At 47.1% G+C, this 27,233-nt stretch overlaps 1 protein-coding gene and 1 pseudogene across 1 annotated transcript in view; both read right to left on the reverse strand.

Moving 5' to 3' along the window:
* Positions 1-1,792: 1,792 nt before the first annotated feature.
* The window catches only part of SPEF2 (sperm flagellar 2), a 143,712-nt gene continuing 118,271 nt past the window's right edge, over positions 1,793-27,233 (reverse strand). Inside the window, exons 32-36 of the mRNA XM_037129058.2 lie at positions 23,507-23,599; positions 18,508-18,687; positions 12,310-12,549; positions 12,030-12,152; positions 1,793-2,025 (exon numbers count right to left, since the gene is read on the reverse strand). Coding sequence (XP_036984953.2) covers positions 1,936-2,025; positions 12,030-12,152; positions 12,310-12,549; positions 18,508-18,687; positions 23,507-23,599 — 726 coding nt within the window. The 3' untranslated portion in view covers positions 1,793-1,935. The remainder of the gene's footprint in view (positions 2,026-12,029; positions 12,153-12,309; positions 12,550-18,507; positions 18,688-23,506; positions 23,600-27,233) is intronic.
* On the reverse strand, positions 14,644-15,062 carry LOC119037026 (2-iminobutanoate/2-iminopropanoate deaminase-like; annotated as a pseudogene).

A 27,233-nucleotide genomic window follows, 5' to 3' on the forward strand; every position in this document is an offset into this window, starting at 1 on the left:
AGTCAGGTGTGAAGGAGGTAGAGGCCTATTTAGGGGAAGAAAGAGAAGAGAAACAAAATCCAAGCAGGATTTTTTACTTTCTGAAAAAGCTGTTACTGTGTTAATGTAGGTCTTTCATAAAAGTGAAGTTGTGCAACATGAACTTCAGGTTAGTGGAAGACACCTGTACTCCTCTGTTCCCTTCTCTAGAATAACAGAAATTTCCAGCAATAATTAGAATTTCACAAAAATCAGCTAAGTTGAAATTTTGATATCTCTGGTAGGATTTCTTCTCCAGCTCCCATGAATGCTCTGGGTCACTAAGGTTCATCTTGAAGGCAGGGGTTTGGGGAACGAAGCCTTGGGTAAACTTGAGCCCATAAGAAGCGGATGAGGTGTGCCTCTCTCTAGAAATAGAATAGATTTCTCATCTACAGTAGAAATTGTCTTTGCATTGTTCACTGTTCTACTGAGCAATCTCAATGTGCCATTGCCACACATGCTGCATAAATGTGTCAACACAGTTTAAAGCTGGTTATTGTTTTGGTCTTAGGTTACGGGGCATAGCAGGGAAGAAAATAACACAAAATGCCTGATATCATGGACCTTAAAGTCTAGTGGAGTGACAGACAGCAAAAGAGCAAATATGTGTTTGTCAGAAGTTGGTAAGCACAGTGGACAACTCTGAAGTGGGGTGGAGTGGTGGGCGTGGTGCGTTACTCCGTTTTGGGTCGAGGGAGGGCCTTACTGAAAAAGTATCATTTGAATAGAGACCTGGAGGAAGTCAGAGGAGAAATTTTGGGAGAAAATTATTCCAGGCAGAGAGAAAAGAAAGTGCAAAGGCCCCGAGGCAGGAGTGTTCCAGAATCAACCAGGGGGATTTGTCTCTGAAGGACAGTGGGCAAGAGGGAGCATGGCAAGACGTGAGACCAGAGAGGGAGCAAGGGGAAGGATGAAGGTGAGGACTTCAACTGGACTCTGCACCAGATGGGGTACCCATTGGGGACTGGAGCAGAGGGGTAACGTGGCCCGACTTGCATTATAAAAGGCCTCTTCCGTCAGCAGTGGGCTTGTGTTTGTGGTAACTATGACCTACCTGTGTGGGAATCATGTGGACGGTAAATGGAAGTTTGCGAGGAAGATGGGAACAGCAATTTCAGCATTGGCTTCTACACCAATATCCAGGCATCATGGCATTGGACGAATCATGCAGGGATGGACTGTAGGTAGAAGAGACTGAGTGCTGGGGCCCCTGGCACAGAGGATGTCCAGCAACAGAAGGAGTAGCCAGTGTGGGGACCCAGAGGGCGTTTCATGGCCTAGCTGCCGAGAATACATTATCACCCCCTCTAAACACAAACATTTTTTTCAGATAAGTATCATTAAATTTGATTTGCTAATTAATACAACCCAAAACATACAATGTTATAGCTATCTATTCAGGAAACATTCTATTCTATTGTGAAAGCATTATGAATAGAGCATAGGAGCATGACTGTACCAGTGGTTGGCGATGGAGGCTTCTCCCTGGCTGGTGGAATGAACCTTGGAACTTTACTGCACACGGAACGAGAACTGCAGAACGCCCACCAGGGACCTGCTCTGGCGTGGAGCTTTGGGGGACTTTTCACTGCCTGTGCCTCTTTCTAGACATTTCTCATCAGAATTGCTCATGTGTTCATTTCCCAACATCTTCTTTTGGTGCCTTCTATTTTTCAGAATCGCTTTAAAATGCATTCTTCCTTACTTTGGATTTTTGCTCAGAAATTTAAGGTTTATTACAGAACATTATTTTGGGAGTTAAGAAAGTGGACCTTAGATCCATCCACCCCTCATAACCTGGTAGGGGTCATTTCTACACTTACAACAATAACATACATGACAGACACCATGTTGAGATTTGACGGTGGAAGATTCATTGCCGAATTATAAAAATCACGCCCTACTCTTTGGCTTTCATTTCTTTTCCTCCATGAATCTTGAAGGAGATCTCTCTTCATCACTTCCTTGTACATGCTCACTCCTTTGGAGGATTATTTTAATGTCCTAAGAGAAGAGATTCAAAGAGAAGTTACTAACGTTTGTAAGCGATTTAGGATTAATGGTCAGGTAACGTGGCAGGGATTTCAACAGTAAGCTGCTTTTCATTTTCTCCCTTTGATAAAATCATTCTCTATTTAGAGTAAATCCTGCCCTACAACTTACTTGTTGTAGATGCGGAAAAACTACCAGAGAGCTTGGAGCCTGCTTTTCCTCACCTAATGGTAGAGTTTTCACTTTAGATTAAATAACATTGGTAGAAGCAGTTACACAGAGTTTGGCACATAGTGGGTAAGTCAAAGGTTATTTCCCTGTTAATAAATAAGAAACAGGACTCACCTTCTATTAAAGGAGAATCCTAATGCCAAGTAAATCCTGCTATGGATTTATAGAATTTAGGCCAGCAGATTAGTGAGGAGTTGGGGATGTGCTCATTTCTTCATTTTTTAAAAATATATGCAAAGTGGAAGAATATGTTTTTATCCACTTAAAACACCCAGCTTGCTTACATTTTACATCTCAGATATGTTTAAAAATAAACTTAAAATACTATCACAACATAGGAGGGATACAACACATGAGGAAAATGTAGAATTACGTTTACACGGTGTCTAGGTCTCCCTCCCCTCCAAGAGCTAAGGGTCCAAATTTCTTTTCTTCAGAGCTGCGTTCCAGAGGTTTCTACCTGACTGTGGCCATTTCACTCATGAAGACATGAGTTAGTTCTGCCGGGTGACACACACGATGCTGACACCAGTCCCTGCCAGGAATCACAATGAATCATTGTCTTGAGGGGACTTTTCTTTGAAAACGCAGATCTCCCACAGCCACAGGCCACTGTGGAGTGAACTGAGTGAAAAAGGAAGGCCGCTCGCTGGGGCTGGGCCCTCCCACGGCAACTGCAAAGAGCGCGTCTTCTGTGGACAGACACTGACGGAACCGAAGCTGTGGCCTGTCAGCCTGGGGGTGAGGGTGGAGTGGCCCTGGGATGATCTGATGCTCTGTGGCATGGGGAGAAGGCCAGATGCCAGATATTCAAACCAACCGTGACTGTAGCTGAAATCGAGGGCGTAAGTCTCAGGAGCAGTTAACTGGGAAAAGCTTGGCTGACCGAGTGGACACGTTTGACCTGGGCGCTTTGGAAACACGAAGCACTGAAGCTAACATGTCCATTGTTTTGTTATAAAGACAAAGGAGGAGGTTGAGCATACTTAAAGTCAGACACCTTGAAGACAGAATAGGATCCAAGTCCCTTCAAATCGCACTTCCATTTTACAGGTGTTCTGTTTTCATGTTGTTTGATCTATACAGAAATTTTCCTGTAATGTTCTAATTTTAATACCAAAAGTTTCTCTCATTGAATGGAAACCTCAATTTTAAGGCAATGTGCCTGATTTAGAGGTTTGCTCAGGGAAATTTCCATGTACTCAGCATGCGTTCATGATAAGACACTCCACTGGTTAGGTTGGTGCAGAAAATCATGGGTTCATTTGCATTCGTAAATGTCTGTGCCACGGGAAAGCAACGGACTCGACTCACGTTAACCCAGCTGCAGTGTTCTCACCACCCTGGTCGCCTTGAACCGGAGCATTTTCCTAACAATGTAGGAACACTACTCGAGAGTAACCCGTTGGACCAGATGTATGAAAGTCGGAGTTACATGGGTGACTTCAGTTGAATAACTATAGAATCCAACATGAAATCTGGATTTCCCACACAGGTGTTTCCCACATAGGTTTCCCTGGGGCTTCGGTTTGGACCTTCTGTCACCGTGGCCGTGCACCGGGGACAGCTTTCTGTCTTTCCAGGAGCAGATGCTGAATTTGAGAGATGACACACCAGCTGATTAGTTCTTCCACAAATAATGTTACACAGCTCAGAAATGTTTCCTGTGTACTGCAGTTACCAATGGACCACTAACGATAACGGTAATAATAATAATAATAATAATAATAATATCTAACTTTTATTGAGCGATGTATGTCTGCCAAGCACTTCTGTATGTATTAATTAACTTAATCCATATAAGGACCCTATGGAGTATGCATGATAGGTAACCCCATTTTACAGATGGGGAAACCAAGGCGCGATGGGGTCACTGGCCTGAGATCACGCAGTATGTGGGTGTGAATCCAGCAGTCGGTGTGGTCCTGAGCCTGCCCTCCTGACCACAAAGCCAGGCCACCCCCAGCAGGGGCACAAATAAGACAGATGAAAATGATTACGCCCACTCAGCTTTTTCGAAGATGTATTTAAAAGCTGTTCCTGCTTCCAAACATGAGCCTTGTAAACAGAGCTGTTAGGCAACAACCTTCACTTCCCACTGTTTATAACAGCAAACAACTTTTAACCAGAAAAACCACACTCTAGTTTTTGCTCTGCTTATCTTGAGAGATCTTCAAATAACATCACTGTGGTTAAAGTTCACTTTAAAATGTGATCTATTGACTTGGCCATGGATATCTGGAGCAAAAAATGATGATGAGCACCTGAGTCCTCAGAGACTCTTTTCTCTCTTTCTTTCTTTGTTTCTGTCTTTCCTTTTTTTGCTTAGTGAAAATGAGAATAGATCATGTTACTAGAAAGGAAACTTCTTTCATTTTAGAATATCAGAACTAAGCCTTTCAGGCTGCAGGCCCAGCTCCCCGTTGATTTACGGTTGTGGGTGAGTCCTGAGTATGGTGGATCGCTGTCCTCTCCTTAGATCCCAGGGGGAGTGATGGGGAGGAGATGTGAAGGTCAAGAGGAGGAGGGTTGAAGACGGTGACTCAGCAGAAGCACTCTGGCAAGGGAGGAACAAGACAGAGAGGACTGACCGACTGACTGGCAGACAGACAAACCCTCTTTCTGCTATTGGAGTGTCAGGCCACCCTGGCCCTGTGGAACAGGGTCACTGGAGTCAGACAGCCTTGGCCAGGGAAGACTGGGGAAGGTGCGGCAGCAGCCTAGGGAGTTCAACACGTCGAGGTGCTCCTGGAACACAATGGGTGCAGCCTAACCTGCCAGACATCCTGCCACCCTGGAGACAGTCCTGTGCAGAGAGGAGCCACGCTCTCCAAAACGGCGGCAGGACTTCCTCTGAGGTGCACTGCAAGCTGAGGAAACTCCTTCTAAAATGAGAGAAGTGCACAAACTAAAAAGAGCCTTGTGGACTCCAGACTCCAGCTTTCTTGGAGTCAGGGCACCTCTTCAGGGGCTGGCTGTCCAAGGCAGTCATGGATGGGTGGTGTTTTTTTTCTTGGGAAAATGACAGATAGAATCTTCTCTGCAAGTTAATAAATCATACACCGGCATTCTGGCCAGAGTAAGGATGATCCCAAATCGTCCTGGCTTCACAGGGAGGGTTTCTCCCATTGGTGGAGAAAATTACCTGTCATGTTATTTTATGCTCCTGCTTCTTGGCAATATAAGATGAATCCTGTTATGCCCAATCGAAGGGATTTTGGAAACTATTTTTCTGGGCCAAAATAAAAGGGCTCTTCCTTGAGACGTGGAAGAAAACACACAGAATAAAATGCAGTCTAAAGGGGTGGGCTTCAGGGGTCCCTCTTATGCAGAATGACGCTTGTCCAGGGGAAAAAGAAGGGGGCAGGTCTCCACAGCTTGCAACTCGCCATCCTGCATGTGACACCCACTCCTTGCCTCTCACCGCTCCGTGTCTAGTTCTGATGTGTTCTACCCCCAGTAATTCTAGGATTGCGCCCTTCTCATTCAAAGTGGCGAAGAAAGCTACTCTTTGTTAATGAAAATATGAAGTGTAAGACGTTGAAAAGGGACATGTAACATGCTAGTTGCAGTGCCAACAATAAATGTTGTGTGAATACCCCAGAGGAGAATACCTGCCCACCACATTGCTAAATATTTCAGACCTATTTAAATGAAGAGACACAAGCAGTTTCTAAAAGTGCCTGTTAAATGTAGAGACACAAGGATATGATTAGGAGATAAAGAGACACTCTGGGGCGAAGAAATCAACACCATTTCACGGCCCTGCTCAGAAGCCTATTCATTCTCCATTGCTTTTCAAATCGGAGCCCTAACGTCCCTGGGTGACCCCTGGGTCCTTTGCAGTCTGGCCTGGTCTCACTGCTCCGAGGGGGTCACTACACCCTTCATAGACTGCCCTCCCACCACCCAGCTTCACATTCCTCCCACACAGTCCTGCCCCCAAGCACACGGCCAGGCCTCTCCTCTCCCCGGGGACGCTGCCTCCTCTCCACCCCGGCACCCAAAGCCCGCTAGACACCCCCTCCTCTCCCTCCACTCTCCAAGCCCTGGCCATCTTTAACGTGTCAGCTACTAGCACACACATACAGAAAGGCCCTGTGTTTTCAATTCCTATAATTACATGCTTGGGTGCTTTACCTCATGTAATTATTCTGTAATTCCCGCAAGACAAAATTCCCTTGCAAAAAGTGGATTGCTTGAGAGCAGCAACCGAGTGGGGTCCCCATTACTGTCTCCCATGGATCCTTACATTACCGGCATCAGTAGTAAGGGCTTGGTATTGACTAGTACTCATAACAGCCACCGTTTTCGTAGCGCTTACCATGTGTCAGGTACCACGGCAAGTGCTTAGATGCACAAGTTCATCTAATCCTCATCAAAACTTTCAGTAGACAACCAACCCAATTAAAAAATGGGAAAAGGACTTGAACAGACACTTCTCCAAAGAGGACATACAGAAGATCCAGAGACACATGAAGAGATGCTCAATATCGTTAGCTATCAGAGAGATGCAAATAAAAACCACAATGAGATACCACTTCACACCAGTCAGGATGGCCATCCTAAATAAAGCAACAAACAACAAATGTTGGAGAGGTTGTGGGGAAAAGGGGTCCTTAGTTCACTGTTGGTGGGATTGCAGACTGGTATAACCATTATGGAAAACAGTATGGAATTTTCTCAGAAAAATAAAAATCGACCTGCCTTTTGACCCAACAATTCTACTGCTAGGATTATATCCTAAGAATCCTAAAACATCAATTTCAAAGAACCTATGCACGACAATGTTCATAGCAGCACAATTTACAATAGCCAAGAGTTGGAAGCAACCTAGGTGCCCAACAGTAAATGAATGGATCAAAAAATTGTGGTACATATACACAGTGGAGTTCTATGCAGCAGAGAGAAAGAAGGAGCTACTACCCTTTGCAACAACATGGATGGAACTGGAAAGCATTATGCTGAGTGAAATAAGCCAGGTGTGGAAAGACAAATACCATATGATCTCACCCTTAACAGGAAGCTAAACAACAAAACAAACAAGCAAGCAGAATAAAAACAAAGACACTGAAATAGAGAACAAGGGGACAGTGACCAGAGGGGAGAGGGAAGGGAATTTAAGAAGAAAAAGGGGGAGGGATTTGGAGGAACAAATAGGAAGGACACAGGGACAAGAACTAAGGGGGGTGGAAATGGGAGGGAGGTGGGGAGCACAGGGCGGGGGAGGCTGGGATGGGAGAAATAGACAAAAAAACTGTACTTGAAAAATAACTAAATTAAAAAAAAACTTTCAGTAGCAACGGCTGTCGTCCCCACTGAACAGAGGAGTGAGCCAGGATCAAGAAAAGGTAAAGTCAGGCATTTCGGGAGTGGTAGGCCCCCGAGTCAGTCCCCTGACTTTCCGATTCCAGAGACTGTGTTCTTAAATGCTGTGATCCTGCTTTCCTATGGGAAGTGCTTAGGTCTGCTAGCATATTAGAAATCAGGGTGAGTTGGTATCAACACATGTAAGGAAATGTGTATAAAAAAGGATCACCAACTTAGGACAAATAAATCCAGACACAAAGATATTTAAATCTAGATAGTCTCATTTCTGGGCATGGGTAGTTTCTGGGCACCGAGAACCAGAGAGAAATGTACTTTATACCACCTGTAGTTTATCAAAGTGAAAGTGCTTTTATCCTAAACTTATTGAACACTTTATTAGTCTTAAGGAAGACTAATAAACTAGCAGGAGCCAACTAAGGGGTCTTCGTGCTGCTGAAGTGGCAAGTGAGGTGGTCGTAACAACCCACCTCACTCTGCCCTTCTTAGCTCCTGCTGTTGGAGATGGGAGACTGGTCCCAGGGAGGTACGTTCAGCATGTGGAGTTGAACTTGCTTGGTTACTAAGTGAGTTCTGAGGTGCAGTTCTCCCTCCCCTCCCCTCCCCTCCCCTTCCTTCTGTTGGATTGGTCCAGTCTTTATGGGCTTTGTCCTCAGTTTCCCCATCTTGAGCACCGTTTCTTTCCCTGATGGAACTGGCAGCCAAGCTGTCTTAGGCACTGACACCGTGTGAACTGCACAGACAGTGTGCACCACGAATGTGGCAGCGTTGGCTGAGGGTCACGGTCTGCTCACTTCTCTTCCGCAAGGGGGACTTTATTCTTCAGGCTTCTCAATCATAGTCTAAGGTCATTAGGTGGCTGAAATGACCCAGAACACTAATACTGCCATCCACCCAGCTTTAATTATCTACCTCTAGACTTCTGTTGTAGATCCAAGGTAGCCCCACAGTACTGGGAGTACTACCCCTGGTGTTTCTAGAACCACCCACAGTACTGGGAGTACTACCCCTGGTGTTTCTAGAACCACCCACAGTACTGGGAGTACTACCCCTGGTGTTTCTAGAACCACCCACAGTAATGGGAGTACTACCCCTGGTGTTTCTAGTACCACACACAGTACTGGGAGTACTACCCCTGGTGTTTCTAGAACCACCCACAGTACTGGGAGTACTACCCCTGGTGTTTCTAGTACCACCCACAGTACTGGGAGTACTACCCCTGGTGTTTCTAGAACCACCCACAGTACTGGGAGTACTATCCCTGGTGTTTCTAGAACCACCCACAGTACTGGGAGTACTACCCCTGGTGTTTCTAGAACCACCCACAGTACTGGGAGTACTACCCCTGGTGTTTCTAGAACCACCCACAGTACTGGGAGTACTACCCCTGGTGTTTCTAGAACCACCCACAGTACTGGGAGTACTACCCCCTGGTGTTTCTAGAACCACCCACAGTACTGGGAGTACTACCCCTGGTGTTTCTAGAACCACCCACAGTACTGGGAGTACTACCCCTGGTGTTTCTAGTACCACCCACAGTACTGGGAGTACTACCCCTGGTGTTTCTAGTACCACCCACAGTACTGGGAGTACTACCCCTGGTGTTTCTAGAACCACCCACAGTACTGGGAGTACTATCCCTGGTGTTTCTAGAACCACCCACAGTACTGGGAGTACTACCCCTGGTGTTTCTAGAACCACCCACAGTACTGGGAGTACTGCCCCTGGTGTTTCTAGAACCACCCACAGTACTGGGAGTACTACCCCTGGTGTTTCTAGAACCACCCACAGTACTGGGAGTACTGCCCCTGGTGTTTCTAGTACCACCCACAGTACTGGGAGTACTACCCCTGGTGTTTCTAGTACCACCCACAGTACTGGGAGTACTATCCCTGGTGTTTCTAGTACCACCCACAGTACTGGGAGTACTGCCCCTGGTGTTTCTAGAACCACCCACAGTACTGGGAGTACTACCCCTGGTGTTTCTAGTACCACCCATAGTACTGGGAGTACTACCCCTGGTGTTTCTAGTACCACCCATAGTACTGGGAGTACTACCCCTGGTGTTTCTAGAACCACCCATAGTACTGGGAGTACTACCCCTGGTGTTTCTAGTACCACCCACAGTACTGGGAGTACTACCCCTGGTGTTTCTAGAACCACCCACAGTACTGGGAGTACTACCCCTGGTGTTTCTAGTACCACCCATAGTACTGGGAGTACTACCCCTGGTGTTTCTAGAACCACCCACAGTACTGGGAGTACTACCCCTGGTGTTTCTAGAACCACCCACAGTACTGGGAGTACTACCCCTGGTGTTTCTAGAACCACCCACAGTACTGGGAGTACTACCCCTGGTGTTTCTAGTACCACCCATAGTACTGGGAGTACTGTCCCTGGTGTTTCTAGAACCACCCACAGTACTGGGAGTACTACCCCTGGTGTTTCTAGAACCACCCACAGTACTGGGAGTACTACCCCTGGTGTTTCTAGAACCACCCACAGTACTGGGAGTACTACCGCTGGTGTTTCTAGTACCACCCATAGTACTGGGAGTACTACCCCTGGTGTTTCTAGAACCACCCACAGTACTGGGAGTACTACCCCTGGTGTTTCTAGAACCACCCACAGTACTGGGAGTACTACCCCTGGTGTTTCTAGTACCACCCACAGTACTGGGAGTACTGCCCCTGGTGTTTCTAGAACCACCCACAGTACTGGGAGTACTACCCCTGGTGTTTCTAGAACCACCCACAGTACTGGGAGTACTACCCCTGGTGTTTCTAGAACCACCCACAGTACTGGGAGTACTACCCCTGGTGTTTCTAGAACCACCCACAGTACTGGGAGTACTACCCCTGGTGTTTCTAGTACCACCCACAGTACTGGGAGTACTACCCCTGGTGTTTCTAGAACCACCCACAGTACTGGGAGTACTACCCCTGGTGTTTCTAGTACCACCCACAGTACTGGGAGTACTACCCCTGGTGTTTCTAGAACCACCCACAGTACTGGGAGTACTACCCCTGGTGTTTCTAGAACCACCCACAGTACTGGGAGTACTACCCCTGGTGTTTCTAGAACCACCCACAGTACTGGGAGTACTACCCCTGGTGTTTCTAGTACCACCCACAGTACTGGGAGTACTACCCCTGGTGTTTCTAGTACCACCCACAGTACTGGGAGTACTACCCCTGGTGTTTCTAGAACCACCCACAGTACTGGGAGTACTACCCCTGGTGTTTCTAGAACCACCCACAGTACTGGGAGTACTACCCCTGGTGTTTCTAGAACCACCCACAGTACTGGGAGTACTACCCCTGGTGTTTCTAGAACCACCCACAGTACTGGGAGTACTACCCCTGGTGTTTCTAGAACCACCCACAGTACTGGGAGTACTACCCCTGGTGTTTCTAGAACCACCCACAGTACTGGGAGTACTACCCCTGGTGTTTCTAGTACCACCCACAGTACTGGGAGTACTACCCCTGGTGTTTCTAGTACCACCCACAGTACTGGGAGTACTACCCCTGGTGTTTCTAGTACCACCCACAGTACTGGGAGTACTACCCCTGGTGTTTCTAGAACCACCCACAGTACTGGGAGTACTGTCCCTGGTGTTTCTAGTACCACCCACAGTACTGGGAGTACTACCCCTGGTGTTTCTAGTACCACCCACAGTACTGGGAGTACTACCCCTGGTGTTTCTAGAACCACCCACAGTACTGGGAGTACTACCCCTGGTGTTTCTAGAACCACCCACAGTACTGGGAGTACTACCCCTGGTGTTTCTAGTACCACCCACAGTACTGGGAGTACTACCCCTGGTGTTTCTAGAACCACCCACAGTACTGGGAGTACTACCCCTGGTGTTTCTAGAACCACCCACAGTACTGGGAGTACTACCCCTGGTGTTTCTAGAACCACCCACAGTACTGGGAGTACTACCCCTGGTGTTTCTAGTACCACCCACAGTACTGGGAGTACTGCCCCTGGTGTTTCTAGTACCACCCACAGTACTGGGAGTACTACCCCTGGTGTTTCTAGAACCACCCACAGTACTGGGAGTACTACCCCTGGTGTTTCTAGAACCACCCATAGTACTGGGAGTACTACCCCTGGTGTTTCTAGTACCACCCACAGTACTGGGAGTACTACCCCTGGTGTTTCTAGAACCACCCATAGTACTGGGAGTACTACCCCTGGTGTTTTTGGTTCTACCTACAGTACTGAGAGTATCCCTACTACTGATCGCCATCCCCACTGTGCTTGTCTTGCTGCCCTTGGGTGTTGTAGGCTGGCCCGTCTGACCTGACGCTATTACCAGCTTAGCTTCCCCAGACCCTGCTCTGGCCAAGCCCGGCTTCTTCCCCCTTCTGCTAGTCCCCGTCTCAAATGGCCCACTCCACTCGGAGCCTGAGCCCAGCCAAATCAGGATGCTGTTGGGAAATACTCACGGGAATTTTATAGTCCGGATAACTTGAAATCAGGTCCTGGATAAAAGGGTGCTTCAAAAGAAGAGCAACTTTCACTGGTTCCAGATTCTTGGCACCCAGGTCCTGAAATACTTTTATGAAGTTCTTTGAAAAGGGGGAAAAATGAAATTCATTAACTTTACAATCCTGCAAATGCTAAAAAAATGGTTTGTACTTAAGGAAGACATTCCATAAAAATTTGGTCAAATTTGGGGCAGGTTTTCCTAGGCACGGGCCGCCCCTTCCACCACGTCTAACCAACCTCTGCATAGATGTTCTGCCTCCTCAGGGCGCTGACCGGCTGGTTAGCGCCCTGACCTTCGTTTTCTCCTCGGAACACCTGGAGCAGCGTTTCCATGGCAATCTTTTCAGCGTTGGCGTTAGCAGGCCTTTCTTCTTCCTTCGCCTCCCTTTCCCCTCTTAATTCCCTTTTCTCACTTATAACCTTTCCCTCGGTTTCGGGATACTCCTGCGTTGGACGCATGTCGGTCAGGGAGTAGTTCTGCACCAACAAATGAAGAGAACGTGAAGTCAGACCAACGTCTTGCCAGGAATAGAGACATTTACACACCAGCGATTTTGTCACATGCTTTTCTTGCCATGGAATGACCGTGTCTGCCACAAGCTGGCTGAACAAAGTCTTAGAAGCGACTCTGTTGGGTGAACTGGAAAATCACAGACCAGTTCTGCTGGCGGGTTACAGAGGCCCCAGTGTGGGGTGTCACTTATCGGTCACCACACACGCGCTGGCTCATTGCCAGGTGCACCGCATCCCCGAACAAACGGCACTGGAATGAATTCTTGTCACTGGTGTCAGACTTCTCATTGCTGTAAACTTTTAACAGGATTTGACTGAGAAATTGACCGCAGATGAGAGGTCATGGCAAGTTCCTTTCTCAAGTTTGCTGGATTCTTAGTGAAGTGAACATTTGTTTAGATACTGGAAGTTAAACCCGAGTAAACACTCAGAAGGCAAAATAGAAAGCCAATGGAATACAGAAAGTCATGTTGGGGTTCTTAGTGCTGCTCTTTGAAACGGGTCCAAGAGCCATGAGCTCAGGCACTGACACTCTGAGTACGGCGTGGAGGGCATGCGTTTCTGCGGTAAATTCTTACGTAGCAAAAGCCCAAGAAATACTCCTACTCTTTGACCCGGTAATTACAGCTCCGGGAATTTATTCTAAAGAAATATTCATGCGAACACAACTTTTGTATGTGGATGCACATGCAATGTTGTTTATAGGAAACCTACAATTCAAAAAATGTAACGTTGGTAACGAATTATAGTCTATTTCTGTGATGGAAGACTATACGGCCATGAAAATTTTGCTTTAGAAACTGATTACCTAATGATGTGAGAAAACATACAGACTGAGTACAGAAAGAACACAGAACACAGAGTGGTGAGTACACCAGGGCCTTCATTTCCTTGAATGTCTATACTTCTTAGTGAAAAAGGAAACAGGTGCATTAAAGAGTTAAGAGTGGCTACTTCGGGTTTGTGGCGTGCGTGATTTCTTTCCCGCTTTGTTTTATGCACCCCAAATTGTCTACAGTGGAATTGTATTTACTGTATTTACCGTAATAAATGTGTGTTTGCTTATATGTGTGTGTTTCTGATGATGAGGTCATCGGTATTTGGTGATTTGCTGTAGAAAAACAGGCATCACCGGGATGTGGGTGGGCCTGATGTCAGAGGACACCTGAGTGCTGGTTCTCCTTTACCTCCGGGAGGAAAAGCACTAATTTAGACTTAAAATAACAGAAGGGTGCCAATGTCTTTAAATATTGAATTCAGGAGAAGCATTAAGTGCATAGGTCGTAATTGTTCTTTCCCAATAGCTCCTTAAGTTCCATGTATAGAGAGGTTATGATGCAGCACAAAGCTAAGCTTCTGGTGGCCCTGCATTTTCCCTAACTCTGTGAGGCTTAGATTTCTATATCCTTTGGTAAACTGGGGATTAAATCTAATTGGGGGGGGGAGAGAGAGAGAGAGAGAGAGAGAGAGAGAGAGAGAGAGAGAGAGAGAGAGAATGCTCCATTAGGTGATAGATAGACAGATAGATAGAATTAAGTATATCTATCTATCTATCTATCTATCTATCATCTATCAATCTACCTACCTATCTATCCATCCAGCTTCTTTATTTTATTGATTTTTTGGAAAATCTGCATGTCTATTCTATTTCCATTAGAAAAATGTTAGCCATATAAAATTTCGGTCTACTTCCTTCTCCTTTACTTCTACCACTCAAACCTAAATCCTTAATTTTATTCAGATAGAAGCAGAATCATATATCTGACATGACAATGAAATATTTCACAACACTAAGTTCAAATGATTTAGTTGAACTAGGTGTGCTCTTTTTTCTCCCATCCAGCAATACAAGTGCATGAATGAAATTTATCATATATCAGTCACTGGTTCATTCATCATCTCATTTTCAATTTATGTTCAGTTCCTCTTATTATATGGTATTTCCATAACGCTGCAGATATGTTAGTCAGTCTTACACTTCCTAGTGCCAGTTATAAAAACTGAGACGTTAACTTAAAGGCATTATGAAAATTCCAGGCTACACAGCACCCGGCTCACTTAGAGTGAGGCAGCTGTGACAGGGCCTGGGACAGCGGTGGCTGGGCCGCCAGCACGGCCTCCCCTGGGCGAAGCAGCCACCCGGTGGCAGCTCTCGCAGGAGAATGACTCTGCCACATTGCTTGTAGATTTCACTGACAGCACCGAAGTTGTTGAAGTTCGCGTCAGCCAGCCCGACAGCTGTTTTTACCGCGTTAGTGAAGTCACAGCCTGCAGCTTTCAGAACCTCACCCAGGTTTGTAAGAGCTTATTCGGCTTCTTTTGCCTCCCCTCCTGGCACAAACTGCCCACCTGAAGGGTCCATGCCCGGCTGTGCTGAAATGTAAATGGTCCTAACACACTAACGGAGCTGGACTGTGGGGACTGGTGGTCACTGGGGCTCTCGTGGTGCCGATCACCTTTCCCATCAAGGACGACATGGCTAATCCTTTTCTCTTTAGGCCCCTGGGAGAGAGCGATCCTGTACACTAGCACCTTCCACTCCCACTCTCCTCCTCTTCGTGTTAAACAATGGAAACGCCACATGGCAGAAATGGGAAACTGGCCTTTTTGTTTCCACCTGGGCAGCTTGGGGAATGCGATGCTGGCTACCCATCAGTAATTTCCTAGGAGAATCCAACATTTACTGTGGTGGGATGAACACAGTGGAGAGGTAAAACCGCCTGCTGAGTGAGTGAGGAATGAGTGAACTTCTGTTCAGATGTGGCAGAGGTGCTGTGTGGACACGTAAAGACAGCCCACAGGCAAGCGGATGACTAGTCAGGCCAGATGGGCAGGCGATAGAGAACAACCAGAGGAGGAACCTGCTCTCTCTGCGTTAGTCCCAGACAGTGGGACCGACTTTTCAAAGGCCTGGCATAATCATCATGGGATAAATGAGGTTTTTATTTTAGCTCAAAGGCAACAACTTGAACATTTAAAATCTTAGTGAAGAATCCTTAACTTATCGATATCAGAAAATGCTTTTAAAACTTGTGCTATTTTTGCTCCTTGCTCCCCAAGGGGCTGGAACAGAATAGAACCAGTGGTTCAGAGGGAGGGGAACGAGGCTGAGACCGGGGCCGGGGCGGCAGCACAGTGTCCCGGCCAGGCTGCAGGGCATGCTGGAGAGGGACGCTGTCTCCAACCGATGTCGGGAGGATCACAATTTTAAATGTAGGTGTGTGAGCAAAACCAGGGATGTGGGATTGGAGAAAAGCCAGTGCTTCTGAATGAGCAGTTATTAGTGACATCAAGATTCTGCGAGTCATATTATCAACCGATGACGGCATCAGCGAATACTGGGTCACGAGCGGCTCACTCTCAGAGGTGGCCCTGGAGGACTCCTGACAGATGTTTCCCCGGAAAGGCGCCTGGGCCTGCATTTCCACGTTCCATCAGTTTGGCCCCACGTCTCAGAGGCAGAACAAGTCGCTAACGCGGCTTATGTGGGTGAAGTGCAGAACAGAAACTATTGCGTTTTGAACCCTGTCTCGAACACTCTGCCAAGGTGCTTCGACAAGATTCAAAATGTGCACGATTCAAGCTCACAGCTTACTAAATCCCAACACTGTAACCTCAGGCCACATCGGTCAGGAAAACATTTCTGAAAGTGTCAACTCATTACAAGTTTCCCTGGGACTAGTGCATACTTGTTTATGCTTTGCTCTTGAATGTCTTTGAAATTACCCAGGGAAAAGTGGATTAAACAGGAAGTCTGTGCCATGTTGAATAGAAGTCTGAGTCTTGGAAACAGAGTGAGAAAAACGGAAATGTTGGGGTAGATTTCTAGTTGTTTGTGTGGAAAGCAAAAGCAGAGACCTGATTCAGAGCCTTGGGAATGAATACGGATGTGCTGGAGGTGTTATTTCTGAGCAGGCTCATTGTGGCCTCCTGGGATGAGGTTGCCCAGGAAACTAGAACACAGCTGGAGAGGGCCCAGAAACAGCAGCGTCATGGAGGCAGGACGGCAGCACAGGCTGGAAGCAAGGGCGAGGGAGGTGGTAGATCTTGTTTGTCAGAAGCTCCCAGGATTCACTGCAAGCCACGAGCAGGCTTGTACGTGTGGCGTGGGACCCACGTGCTCCATCCCCTACCTCTCATGGGTTCACTGTTGGTCAGCGGTTGTGGGTTGGTTCTGGTGTGGCAGTGTCCTTGGACTTTCAAAGAGCTTGAGAGAAGGACTCCAGCTTCTTCCCGGGTGGGGCAGTGGCTGACTCTGCACGAGTGATTCAGGGATAGGAGGGATTCGGGGCCCTGCACTAGCTGGCTCGGCTGCTGCCCACCAAGGCAGCCGTCTGTTGCTGTGGCAACAGTTCTAGGGCCCGCTTTTGTCTTCCCGATCTGTCTGGCTCATTGCAGACTCCTGGATCCTGATTCACCTTCTCTCTCCTCTGCTTTTACTTTCAGGTGGGAGTCTACTCCCTTTCCTTTCTCCTCCTCCCTTCGTTCCTGCCATGTTTGCAAACATTAGTTGTTATGTGGCAACTGCTTTGGGGTAACATGGTGCCCCCAACTCAAGGTAGAAATAGCAGAAGAATTCAATAGATAAGCAAACCCTTCCTGAATAGCTAGCTCTCCTTGTCTCTTTCGCCCCTTGAAGTCTGGTCTCAGAACAGCAGCCAGGGAGACCCCACACATTTTCCGTGAGATGTCCGGGCTCCAGTGACTTCTCGTCCCAACTCTCGGCAGAGTCCAGGCCTCTGAGCTCTTTTCCTGTCACTTTTGCTTTCCGGCCACTCCTCCAGCTCACTCCTGTCCAACCACAATGTCTGACTCTCCGTCCCTCAGAATACACTGGGCATGACACCGCTTTAGGGCTTTCACAGTAACGGCGGTCTTCACTCGAGGTGCTCTTCCTTCAGAGACCGGCAAGACTCCCTCCCCTTATCCAGGCCTCTGTTTACGTGTCTCTCCACAGAGACACCTGAGATGTGAGTGCACCTGGCGTCTCTCTGGCCTTGCTCTGGCCCTGATGGGAGGGGAAGGACGGCCGGTCCATCTGCTCAGGGACACAATTTAGGGTTGTGTCCGAGACAGCCTATTTCTTCCTGCATGTGAAAGCTGTCACAGGGATGTCCCATTCTACCCCCTGCCCCCTGAGGGACCCAGCATACCCTATTCTGACAACATGCATGAAGGGAAAAGGGGTGTCTGAGGGATTTGGACTGGGGGTCACTCCATCCCTCACAGTCTACCAAGGAAGAACAGGAGAAGGCATTGGACCCTGAGGGTCACAGCTCTATCCCCAAAAGATTGAGGAAAGACCAAAGAGTTAAAAACTCATGCCAGCGGGCACCTAGTAAGTACATTATTACCCTGTTCTGGGGCTTTTCCACCTGAAAAAGCCAGGGAATGCCAACCCCTTAGAAGTCTAAGAGGAATGGAGATTCTATTGGAGATTAAGCTTCTTTGTCCTCAGATACAGGTGACACCAAGTGTCTGTGGATTGCAGGTGGCTGGGCTTTGGCCTGAAACACGATCAGTGTGACATACAGGCGGGGTACGTCTGAGGCTGGAATTGGTTTGACACAGAATTCCCCTAGAGTGTGACAAATTGATTGTGTCGCTGTCCAGTTCTTTCTCATAGATCAGGGTGAGCACTGCCTACCAATGAAGGAGGTCCTTTCCAGGGACACTTTGATGCTAGCCAGGAACTTTGAGCAAACTTTGACTTTACTATAGAAGCATTTTATGGACAGTGGGCACCGGTTCTTAGTCCAATTGAATAAAGTTTTCTTGAAGACCCAGTATATATACAGCATTGTGTTAGGTGCCCAGGAAAATAGGAAAATGGAAAGGACACGGTCTTTGCTGTTGGAGGTTTAGGATCTCTGGCCACCCCCTCCAGACCGCAGTGCGAGTCCCTTTCGGGAACTCAGTTACCTCTTCTGCAGCAATAGTAGCAGTTTCAAATGGCTGGAAGATATGAGTCCCAGTGGCCACGCTGAGGGCCCTGTAGACCCCTTCCACGGGGTCCGGGTGGCAAGCAAAATAAAGCAGCATCCACGTGTAGTCCAGCAGGGGTGGGTCCTTCTCACAGTCAGCAAACAGCCTAAAGAAAAACTGTCACAGGAAAGGAATTTCACCAAGCAGATAACGCATGCCTACAATAGTCAAAAGAGAGGCGACGAAGCCCTTCCTCCAGCAGCTTTAGAATAAGGTCACTTTCTGAGGACTGAATCAGTAAAACTAACGTAACAAATGGTACTGAATAAAGAGTACGCTAAGTAAAAAAACATGAAAAAAACATTAAAAATAGGTTGTGGAGTGAGTTCTAATGGTAAAGAAAACCATGTGCACATCAATGGTATTAACGTACTTAGGAAAGAATGTGCCACTAAAGAAAAAGGGTGGGGCCTCCCTGTAAAGCAGGGAAAGGGGGCCACAAGAGCAAGGACCCCTCTGTCTGTCCTCAGTGCCACCTTGACAAACTAGGCCCTGACTCCGGAACATGAAGCATCTGGTACATCCCTCTCTGTGGCAGAGAAGGGAAGAGAACAATGCCCAGAGACACCAGGACTCTAGCCATAAACCTCTTTACACTGGCCCACCTTGCTCTGAACTTCGTACATGAACTACTCACAATAAGGTGGCTTCTTCCAGTGTGGGCTCACCTGCAGGGAGAGAGCCTGCTGACCACTGAGTATCGCTTTGTTTGGCAAGTCTCTCCTTCATTCTAAGGATGGAAGGGACAGTCAGCTCTGTGAACAGTGTCCTGTGCATTTGTCAGCTCGGGGAGCTAGGACCTGGGAACTTAACATCCCCTGGGGCCCTGCAAAGCTGAGGCACACAGGCCCCATCTAAACCTGACAAGGTGCTTTCTGGGGAGGTGACCGGCTCTTATCAAACACGTGCATATAGTCACCTGGAGAACCTTTTAAAAACGCAGAGTCTAATCAGGTAGTGGTTCTGGGGCAGCCTATGGTTCCTCGAATTTAGCAAGCACCTAGGTGATTCCCTTGCACCTGGTGCTGGTCTGCACTGTGAGAAGCAAGTGCCTCGATCCAGAGCTACCGTGCTGTTCTCTGTCACCAGCAACCCTGACAACTACGAGCAAATTTAATTACACACACATGAAGCTGGAAGAAGAAATATCTGATATTTGACAAATCTGATGAAAATTCAAATAAAAATAACTTTTATAGAAAAAATGAAATGCACAAAATCTGTTTAGCTAACAAAGCAAAGAAGCGTCGGGGTGGATGGGACCTGTACGTTCACTCCTTCAGCCTCCCCACCATCACATGGTCGCTGAGTGTCTGCCGTCAGCCAGGCACGGGGTCGGGTTGAGATGCTCGATGCTCCGACACCAAGCCTGGGTTTCTCCAGGACCCCGAGTCCCTTCATCTTCTCCTCGCCTCTGAGTTACTGTGGGGATTTCCTGCAGGACTAGGAGTATAGGGGACCAACACTAACAGGGAGGTGACATTGTCCTTGGGGGGTTATTTCCCATTTCTTTTACATGAATCACTGAACTTTAGTTGTATTTCTACTGGATTGCTCTGATAAATCCTATGCAGGTACAGCGCATCATTATTTCTGTTAACAAAGAAGCGGAATACAGTCTACTGAAAGAAAGAAGCTGAAATTAGGACAAAGATTTGGAGGGGGCAGGGATTTAGGACATCCCACGCAAGAGCATCCAGGCGGGGGGCACTGCTGAGGCCAGTGTCCTTAGGTGGGTGCCTAGCCCATTGCTCAGCAAAGAGTGGGCCTCACAGATAGAGTAGGCAGGGACAGAACAGCAGGAGATGGGGTGAGGGAGGGAAAAAGAGCCAGAAGATGCAAAGCCAGGTTGGCTTCTTAAGGACTTCAGCTTTTCCTCTGAGCAACAGGCCGAGCTGCCACACGGGGTGAAGAGGCTGCATGATCTGTGATCTGAGCTGGGGGAGGGGAGAAACAGGGAGACACCATGAGGCTTTCGCAGCCAGCCCGCTGCAGCTGACTGTGGCCAGTCCCCCTGACAGCAACGGGGCGTGGGAGGCGTGGTCTGAACCTGCACATGCAGGGTCCAGCAGGGGTAACGCCTGCTTGAATGTGGTCGGTTGGGTAATAACACGGGTGTAATAATTTATAGTTTTAATTTGGAAATTTCACTTAAAGTGTCATAGGGTGTGCTTGAGTGTGATATTGCTATGGTACAGAATTAAATGCTTATGATTTTGTAATAAAAAGCGCTATTTGGGTCGGACCCTGTACACTGTCTACCAGGATTTCCTGAGGGACTGGATGTGACTCCTGGGGTCTTGGCCTAAGCAATGGAAAGGACAGAGTTGCCACCAGCTGACTGGACAGCTCTTTAGGTGGAGAAGGGAAGGGTGGAGCAGCAGGGGTGGGGCATTGGGTTCTTGGTTGTGGGCCTGGTGAGTGGGAGACGTCTGTAGGATTCAAGTGGGGATGCCATGTGGGCAGGTGCACCCAGCAGTCTGACATTTGTAAGAGTTTTGGGTGAAAACAGACATTTGGGATTTGTCCAAAAATGGTCAGTACTTCACACCATGACTCGGCTTCAATGAATGTGCATAGAACAATGGAAGAATTTCGCAGGGACAGAGTGGTGGAGAAGAGACTGAGACAACTGTGTGTTTGAATGTAGCAAAAGTCAACGGACTTCTCTCAGGAACCCCCTGGGGATTTTAGGACACTGGGACAGTTTACGCAGAGGAGTCCCCGCTCCGGGTGTCGAGTGGGTGGGGAGCTGTGGAGCTGACACAGAGCTGCCGAACATGTCAGTCACTGCACGTTGTCACTGTCAGGGGACAACGGTGTGACTGCAGCACAGATGTTTCTCGGGGCTCCTGTTTTGGGTGTAGCTGGGCCTTCCAACCAGGTTCTGCACTCCCAGTCACCCAAGCCCCTGGACAGTGGCTGTGGCCTGTCCCCAGGGGCCCCTGCTGGGTGTGGCTTGAGACAGGCCCTGGGTCACTAGAGTGCGGATGACGAGGCAGAGGTGCTGGAGGAACCTTAGTCGGAAGCCCAGCCCCTCTCTCTGAGAGGATGCAGGGGCACTCGGGGGCGGAGGGACCTGCTGCAGGTCCTGCAGAGCCGAGAACAGAGCCCAAGCGTCCTGACCCTCGGGATTCCCTCCTCATGGGCTGTTTTCTTCTGATTTGGCTTTCCTATCCACGCGGCAGCCAGCGGAGTAAACCTGCCCCATGTTTTCTCCTCGCACTTCAGTATGTTGGCCACTGCTCTTTCACCACATGTAGGTAGCGTGGTTAGTGTCTGCGCAGCGTACAGGACCAGTCACGAACCCTCCGTCACAGCCCCATCAGAGAGGGGACAAGATGGCACAGAGGGGTCAGGCCACTGCATCAAGACCTCAGAACCTGCCAGTAGTGGAGCCTGTGGCTCCGACCCCGGTTCAAGAGCACCGAGATTTACACAGGGCTGTGCACCCAGAGCCTGAGGCTGGGAGAGATGGGGAACGCCACTCCTCGCGGGTTTTAGGTCCTCTGGACACCGTATAATGCACACACACCACACACACACACGCACGCACGTGCACACATCAGCCATCCTTTGCCTCTAAGAGCACTTCCTTATCAGGCTTCATGGTCCTGCCTCTGCTTCTAACTTTGTCCCTTTCCTTCCTGTCACTTCTCAGCACTTTGAATGGCAACAGGTGGGCGCCCCTCCCTTCCTTGGAACCCAAAGGTCCTTCCCTGCTTTGCTGCTTCGCATCCCTGGGGCTGACTCGCATGGGCTGCCTTCTGGCTTTAGCGCCTGGGAAAGCAACAAAAAGGCTCGGCCCTGCTGGCATTCTAAAAACTTCCGTCTGGAGAGGAAGGTGCTATTCAGTCTGCCGGTTTCTTCCTGAGGAACGGAGAAACTGTTTCTGTCGCTGCAGATTTGTTCACAAAACCATTTAGAGTCAGCCAGCCTCCCAAAGCTTTACGGGAGAATGGATCTCAGTTCCCCAGGTTCACATTGTAAAAAGCCAGCAACAGCCCGGACAAAACGCTGCCCCTGTAGCTGCAGCCTCATGTCTTGGACCTTCAGGGTCATTCTTTGACCCCTTCTCCTGCCTGCTGTCTGCTAGCATGTAGCAGAGGTGCTTAAAAGATGTGCATCCAATTGAAGGAAATTGCTCACTTTGAGGTTATAACTGGAGCTGTGCTCAATTTTGTACTGCAATTTTGGACTAATGGTTGGCTGGAAATTGAGTAATCGATATACATAGTTTGCTGTGATATCTACATCCACCATTCAGCTCTGCTCATATCTCACTGAATTTGGCTGTGTGATGCATATTTTTATATTTTATACATTTACACTCAAGTCAGAGTAATGTTTAGATTTTAAGATATTGCTTTCTATTGTGGCTTTGGGAATAAAAGGTAATAATAATATTAACATCATTACTCTTGTCAACGTACTACCACCATTATAATGATAATATCACCATCAATAATTTCTATTGATGATAATAACATTTTTGATAATAACTAAATCTGGTAGGCCATGAGCAATACTGCAGGCAAACCCTTGGTATGTTGTGTGTGTCAGCCAAAGTCAGAAAGAAATGAACCAAAACGTGTATTGGTGAAACGATGGTTTTTATCCCAGGCTTTCAGAATTGGAAGGACACTTAGAGACCAATGTGGTAACAACCTGGCTTATCTGACGTGTGAGAAGACAGCAGCCTGAAAGGCCCTGGGCCTTGTCCGAGACCAGCTGGAGAGGTAACGGCAGGGCTCTGAGAGTTCGGCCCTGCCTCCTTCCCCAGGACTCCCCTGTGCTGTCACTTGGGGCGTGTGCAAGCCTGTGCTGTGGGGACACAGCAAAGCAGCCGGAGGGGAGCAGTGTGTCTAAAACAAGTCACACAAGTGGAAGGAACAACAAAGAAATTGGTCACTGTCGCAGGGACCTCAGTCATTACCTCTATAAGATGCCCTTGCCTATTGAATGGCAGGGGTTCGAAAGGGTCCTCTGGAACTTTGATGTCTTCGTCACCCGTGAACCAGAGACCGGCCTATACACAAAGTGAGAAAGAAAATTATTCCTGCATTATACTGAGATGTAACTGTTCCTTTAAAAGCCACAGATACTGAACCCGTCTTGTGCAGGTAGGTGTCTGCAGTGGACCGAAGAACCCGTGGGATTTAGGGGGAAACCCTAGAACTAACACTTACATGTATTTTGAGCTGATTCTTTTGCAATTTTTATTTTAAAAAAATTTGATAATGCATTGAGTTGGCCAAAAAGTTTAATTTTTTTCCATACAATGGCTCTAGTAGTGCTTAGTTGTTTTTAACTTGATTTGAGATGATTTTGGTCCATTGTATTGTGACAGCTGTCACATTAGTGTGCGTTTAAAAAGCTTTTCAAAATTGGTGAATTTTGTGTAGCTATTTTAATATTGGAGATGGGAGAAAATATGCAACATTTTCAGCTTATTATGCTTTATTATTTCAAGGAAGGTAAAAATGTAAAAAAGATCTGAGTAGTGTATATGGAGGAGATGCTGTGACTGATCAAACATGTCAAATGTGGCATGAGAAGTTTCTTGGTACTATTGACATCTTGGCCAAATAATTCTTTGCCATGGGCTGTATTGTGCATTGGAAGATGTTTAGCAGCATCCCTGGCCTCTACCCACTAGAAGCCAATAGTCGACATACTCAAAATATCCAAATCAATAAAGGTATTGGTGAAAATAAGAAAGGTGTCTTTCTTTAATGGAAAAAACTAAGTGGACTTTTTGACCAACCCAATATGCAATGTATCAATGCAGCAGTACACACGTAAAATGTATAAATGAAAACCCACATAGTAGGGATGCTAGCGGTATTTGAACTTGGAACATAGGATGAAGCTCGTAGGTCGCTGCCCTAGATTTTGCTTGCATAGCAGTATTCCTTGTGGGCTGGGGGGGGACCTGCACTTGTGACAGCAGCTTGCCTGTCACATGTCCCCCTGTGTTGTTGTCTGTTCTCAGGGCCCAGGGTGGTGCTGGAGCACATCGTTGGTGTTGGAAAATCTTTGTCGAGTGACTGACTGACAGATTCAAGCGCTCAAAGGCCTACCTTTTACTGACATCGCTTTTTCTCAGCCCATATCTAACACCAATTACGAAATCCCTTGGTGCCCCTTGGGCAGCACTTCGTCCATCTCCCCCTACCTTCTGTTCCCACACTGGTGCAGAGCCTCAGTACTCCATCTCAGGCCACACCAGTGACCGCAGAGATGTTCTTATTTCTAGTCTTCCTTTTATTTGGTTTAGTTTGTACCATGCATCCATATCGATCTTCTCAAAACCGTAATCTTGTCATACCAGTCTCTGCTCAGATGGTTTCCTACTCTTGCTCTTTCATTCACATCACCCTCCTACGTGAGGTGACCTCCTGTCCACCCATGTAAGCTACATAGTCCTGGCTCAGATCACACCTCTGCCAGGAGGCCCTCCTTGATCTCTGCTATGAACTTAATTTGACCTGTTCAAATCTTACACTTGGCATTTAGTTCATTCCTTTGGGTGTTGTAATTTGTGTCTGCTGTTGAAAATCAGTTATTAAATTCCTTGGGTTCAAAGATTGTGTCTTATTAAGCCTAATTGTTATACATGGTGAGCACTTCATCTACCTAAGCATTTTGTTGCCAGTTCTCACTCCCTTGCCATATCCCACAGAGACAACCTACTCCCAGCACTGCTACTGCCAAGAGCACTGGCTTACTGAACCTGACTCTGGTGTCTGGTCTGTGCCTTCTTTCCTTCTAAGAATCACCTGTGCTTTGAAAGGAGGCTGCAGTGACATTGGGTAGTTGGTAAGGGGATGCAGCCCCCCAGAGGTGAGGACTGAGTTTTATTTTCATTTGGAACAAAGGGATACTGGGCTGGGAGATGCTGGCTATGCGAAAGCCTATGAGGAAGAGGACTCAGAAGCAGCTTGTTGTCCAGCATGGGCCTGGCTTTGGATGTTAGTGCTTCTGCACTGATCAGGAGGCAACCTTGGGCCAGTGACTAATCTGGAGGGTAGGTACCACTTTCTGGGAGAATAGAGAGATGAGGAGAGCAGGTAAGATCTTGCTTTAGAATGTGATGGACTAACAGTTCAGAATTACCTTCCTGCCTCAATAAATAAGAAAAATGGATAACACATATGACTCATGTGTTTTCATACACTAGACGGCGGACAACACAGTGCAGTAGCTGCTGGCAGAAGGAGAGCAGGAGAGAATGCCCACTGTCGCTCCAGCCTAGAGGGAGTTTCCGGGCTGCAGTGCCAGGAGGGGTGTCCAGATAGAGCCTGGCGGTCTGGCTGAGTTGATGAGACAGATTTCGGAGTTGAAGGAGGCCAAGATGGCTAGAAGTTTCAGGGCATAATGTGTGTGTGTGTGTGTGTGAAAGAGAGAGAGAGAGAGAGGCCTTGAGATCTGCAGAGGGATCTCCTCACCTCTCGATGAAGGACCAATCTGTGGATGTGTGTGTATGTAAAATACCAGGAGCTGGGGAAAGAACCACAATAAGGGAGTAGGCCGAAAAATTCCTAAGACTCACACAGGGCTGGGAGGAGGTCATGTTGCCCCCAGGCCGAGTGAGAGGACCGCCTGATATGCAAGGCACTGGGTACCGCACTAAAGGAAGCTCTGGCCCCACTCTTAGAAATCATTTTTTTAAACTATTATAACTTGTAAGTGAGTTCAGAAAAGTGACAAGGTACAAAATCAACACATAAAAGTTAGTTCCATTTCTGTAGACTAGCAATGAATAATCTAAAAAGAAAATTAAGAAAACATTTACATTAGCAATAACATCAAGAGGAATAAAATACTTAGGTATTAACTTAACCAAGGAGGTGAAAGACTTGTACAGTGAAAGCTAGAAAACATTGCTTAAAGAAAGTAAAATAGACCAAAATAAATGGAAAGACATTCTGTGTTTATGGAATGGAAAACAGCACAGTTAAGATGCAGACACCACCCAAAGTGATCTACAGATTCAGTGCAATCCCTATCAAAATCCCAAAGACATTTTTTTGCAGAGCTAAAAAAACCCATTCTAATAATCATATGGAATTTTAAAAGACACCAAATAGCCAAAACAATCCTGAAAAAGATGAACAAAGCTGAGGAACTCACACTTTCGGATTTCAAAACTTACTACAAAGCTGCCATTATTCAAACAGTGTGATACTGGCATACAAATATACATGGAGATCAATGGAATAGAACAGAGAGCCCAGAAATTAACCCTCACACATCTAGTCAAATGGTTTTTGACACATTCTTACAACTTTTAATGTAACCTTGAAATAATAAAATTGATTCCAAGTAACATCACGACAAGTGTGACAATATTTAGAGTATACAAAACTGAGCACCCAATAATATAAAATTCACAATACCTGGCATCCAATATAAAATTACTAGGCATGCAAAAAAGGTAAAAGAAAAAAAGACTTATAGCCAAGAAAAACATCAATCACTGGAAATGAACAGAGATGATAGAATGAATAAAGAATATGTTCACTTGGCTATTCTGAACATATTTCCTTTGTTCAAGGACATGAGGGAAAACACGCATACAATAAGCAATTAAAGATGTTAAATAAAGCGAACTTGAGCTTCTAGGGATAAAAAAATACATACCTGAACTGAAAAATACG

Source organism: Artibeus jamaicensis, unplaced genomic scaffold, assembly GCF_021234435.1.
Source record: "Artibeus jamaicensis isolate MK-2021 breed Jamaican fruit bat unplaced genomic scaffold, CSHL_Jam_final scaffold_369, whole genome shotgun sequence".
NCBI classification, from domain to species: Eukaryota; Metazoa; Chordata; class Mammalia; order Chiroptera; family Phyllostomidae; genus Artibeus; species Artibeus jamaicensis.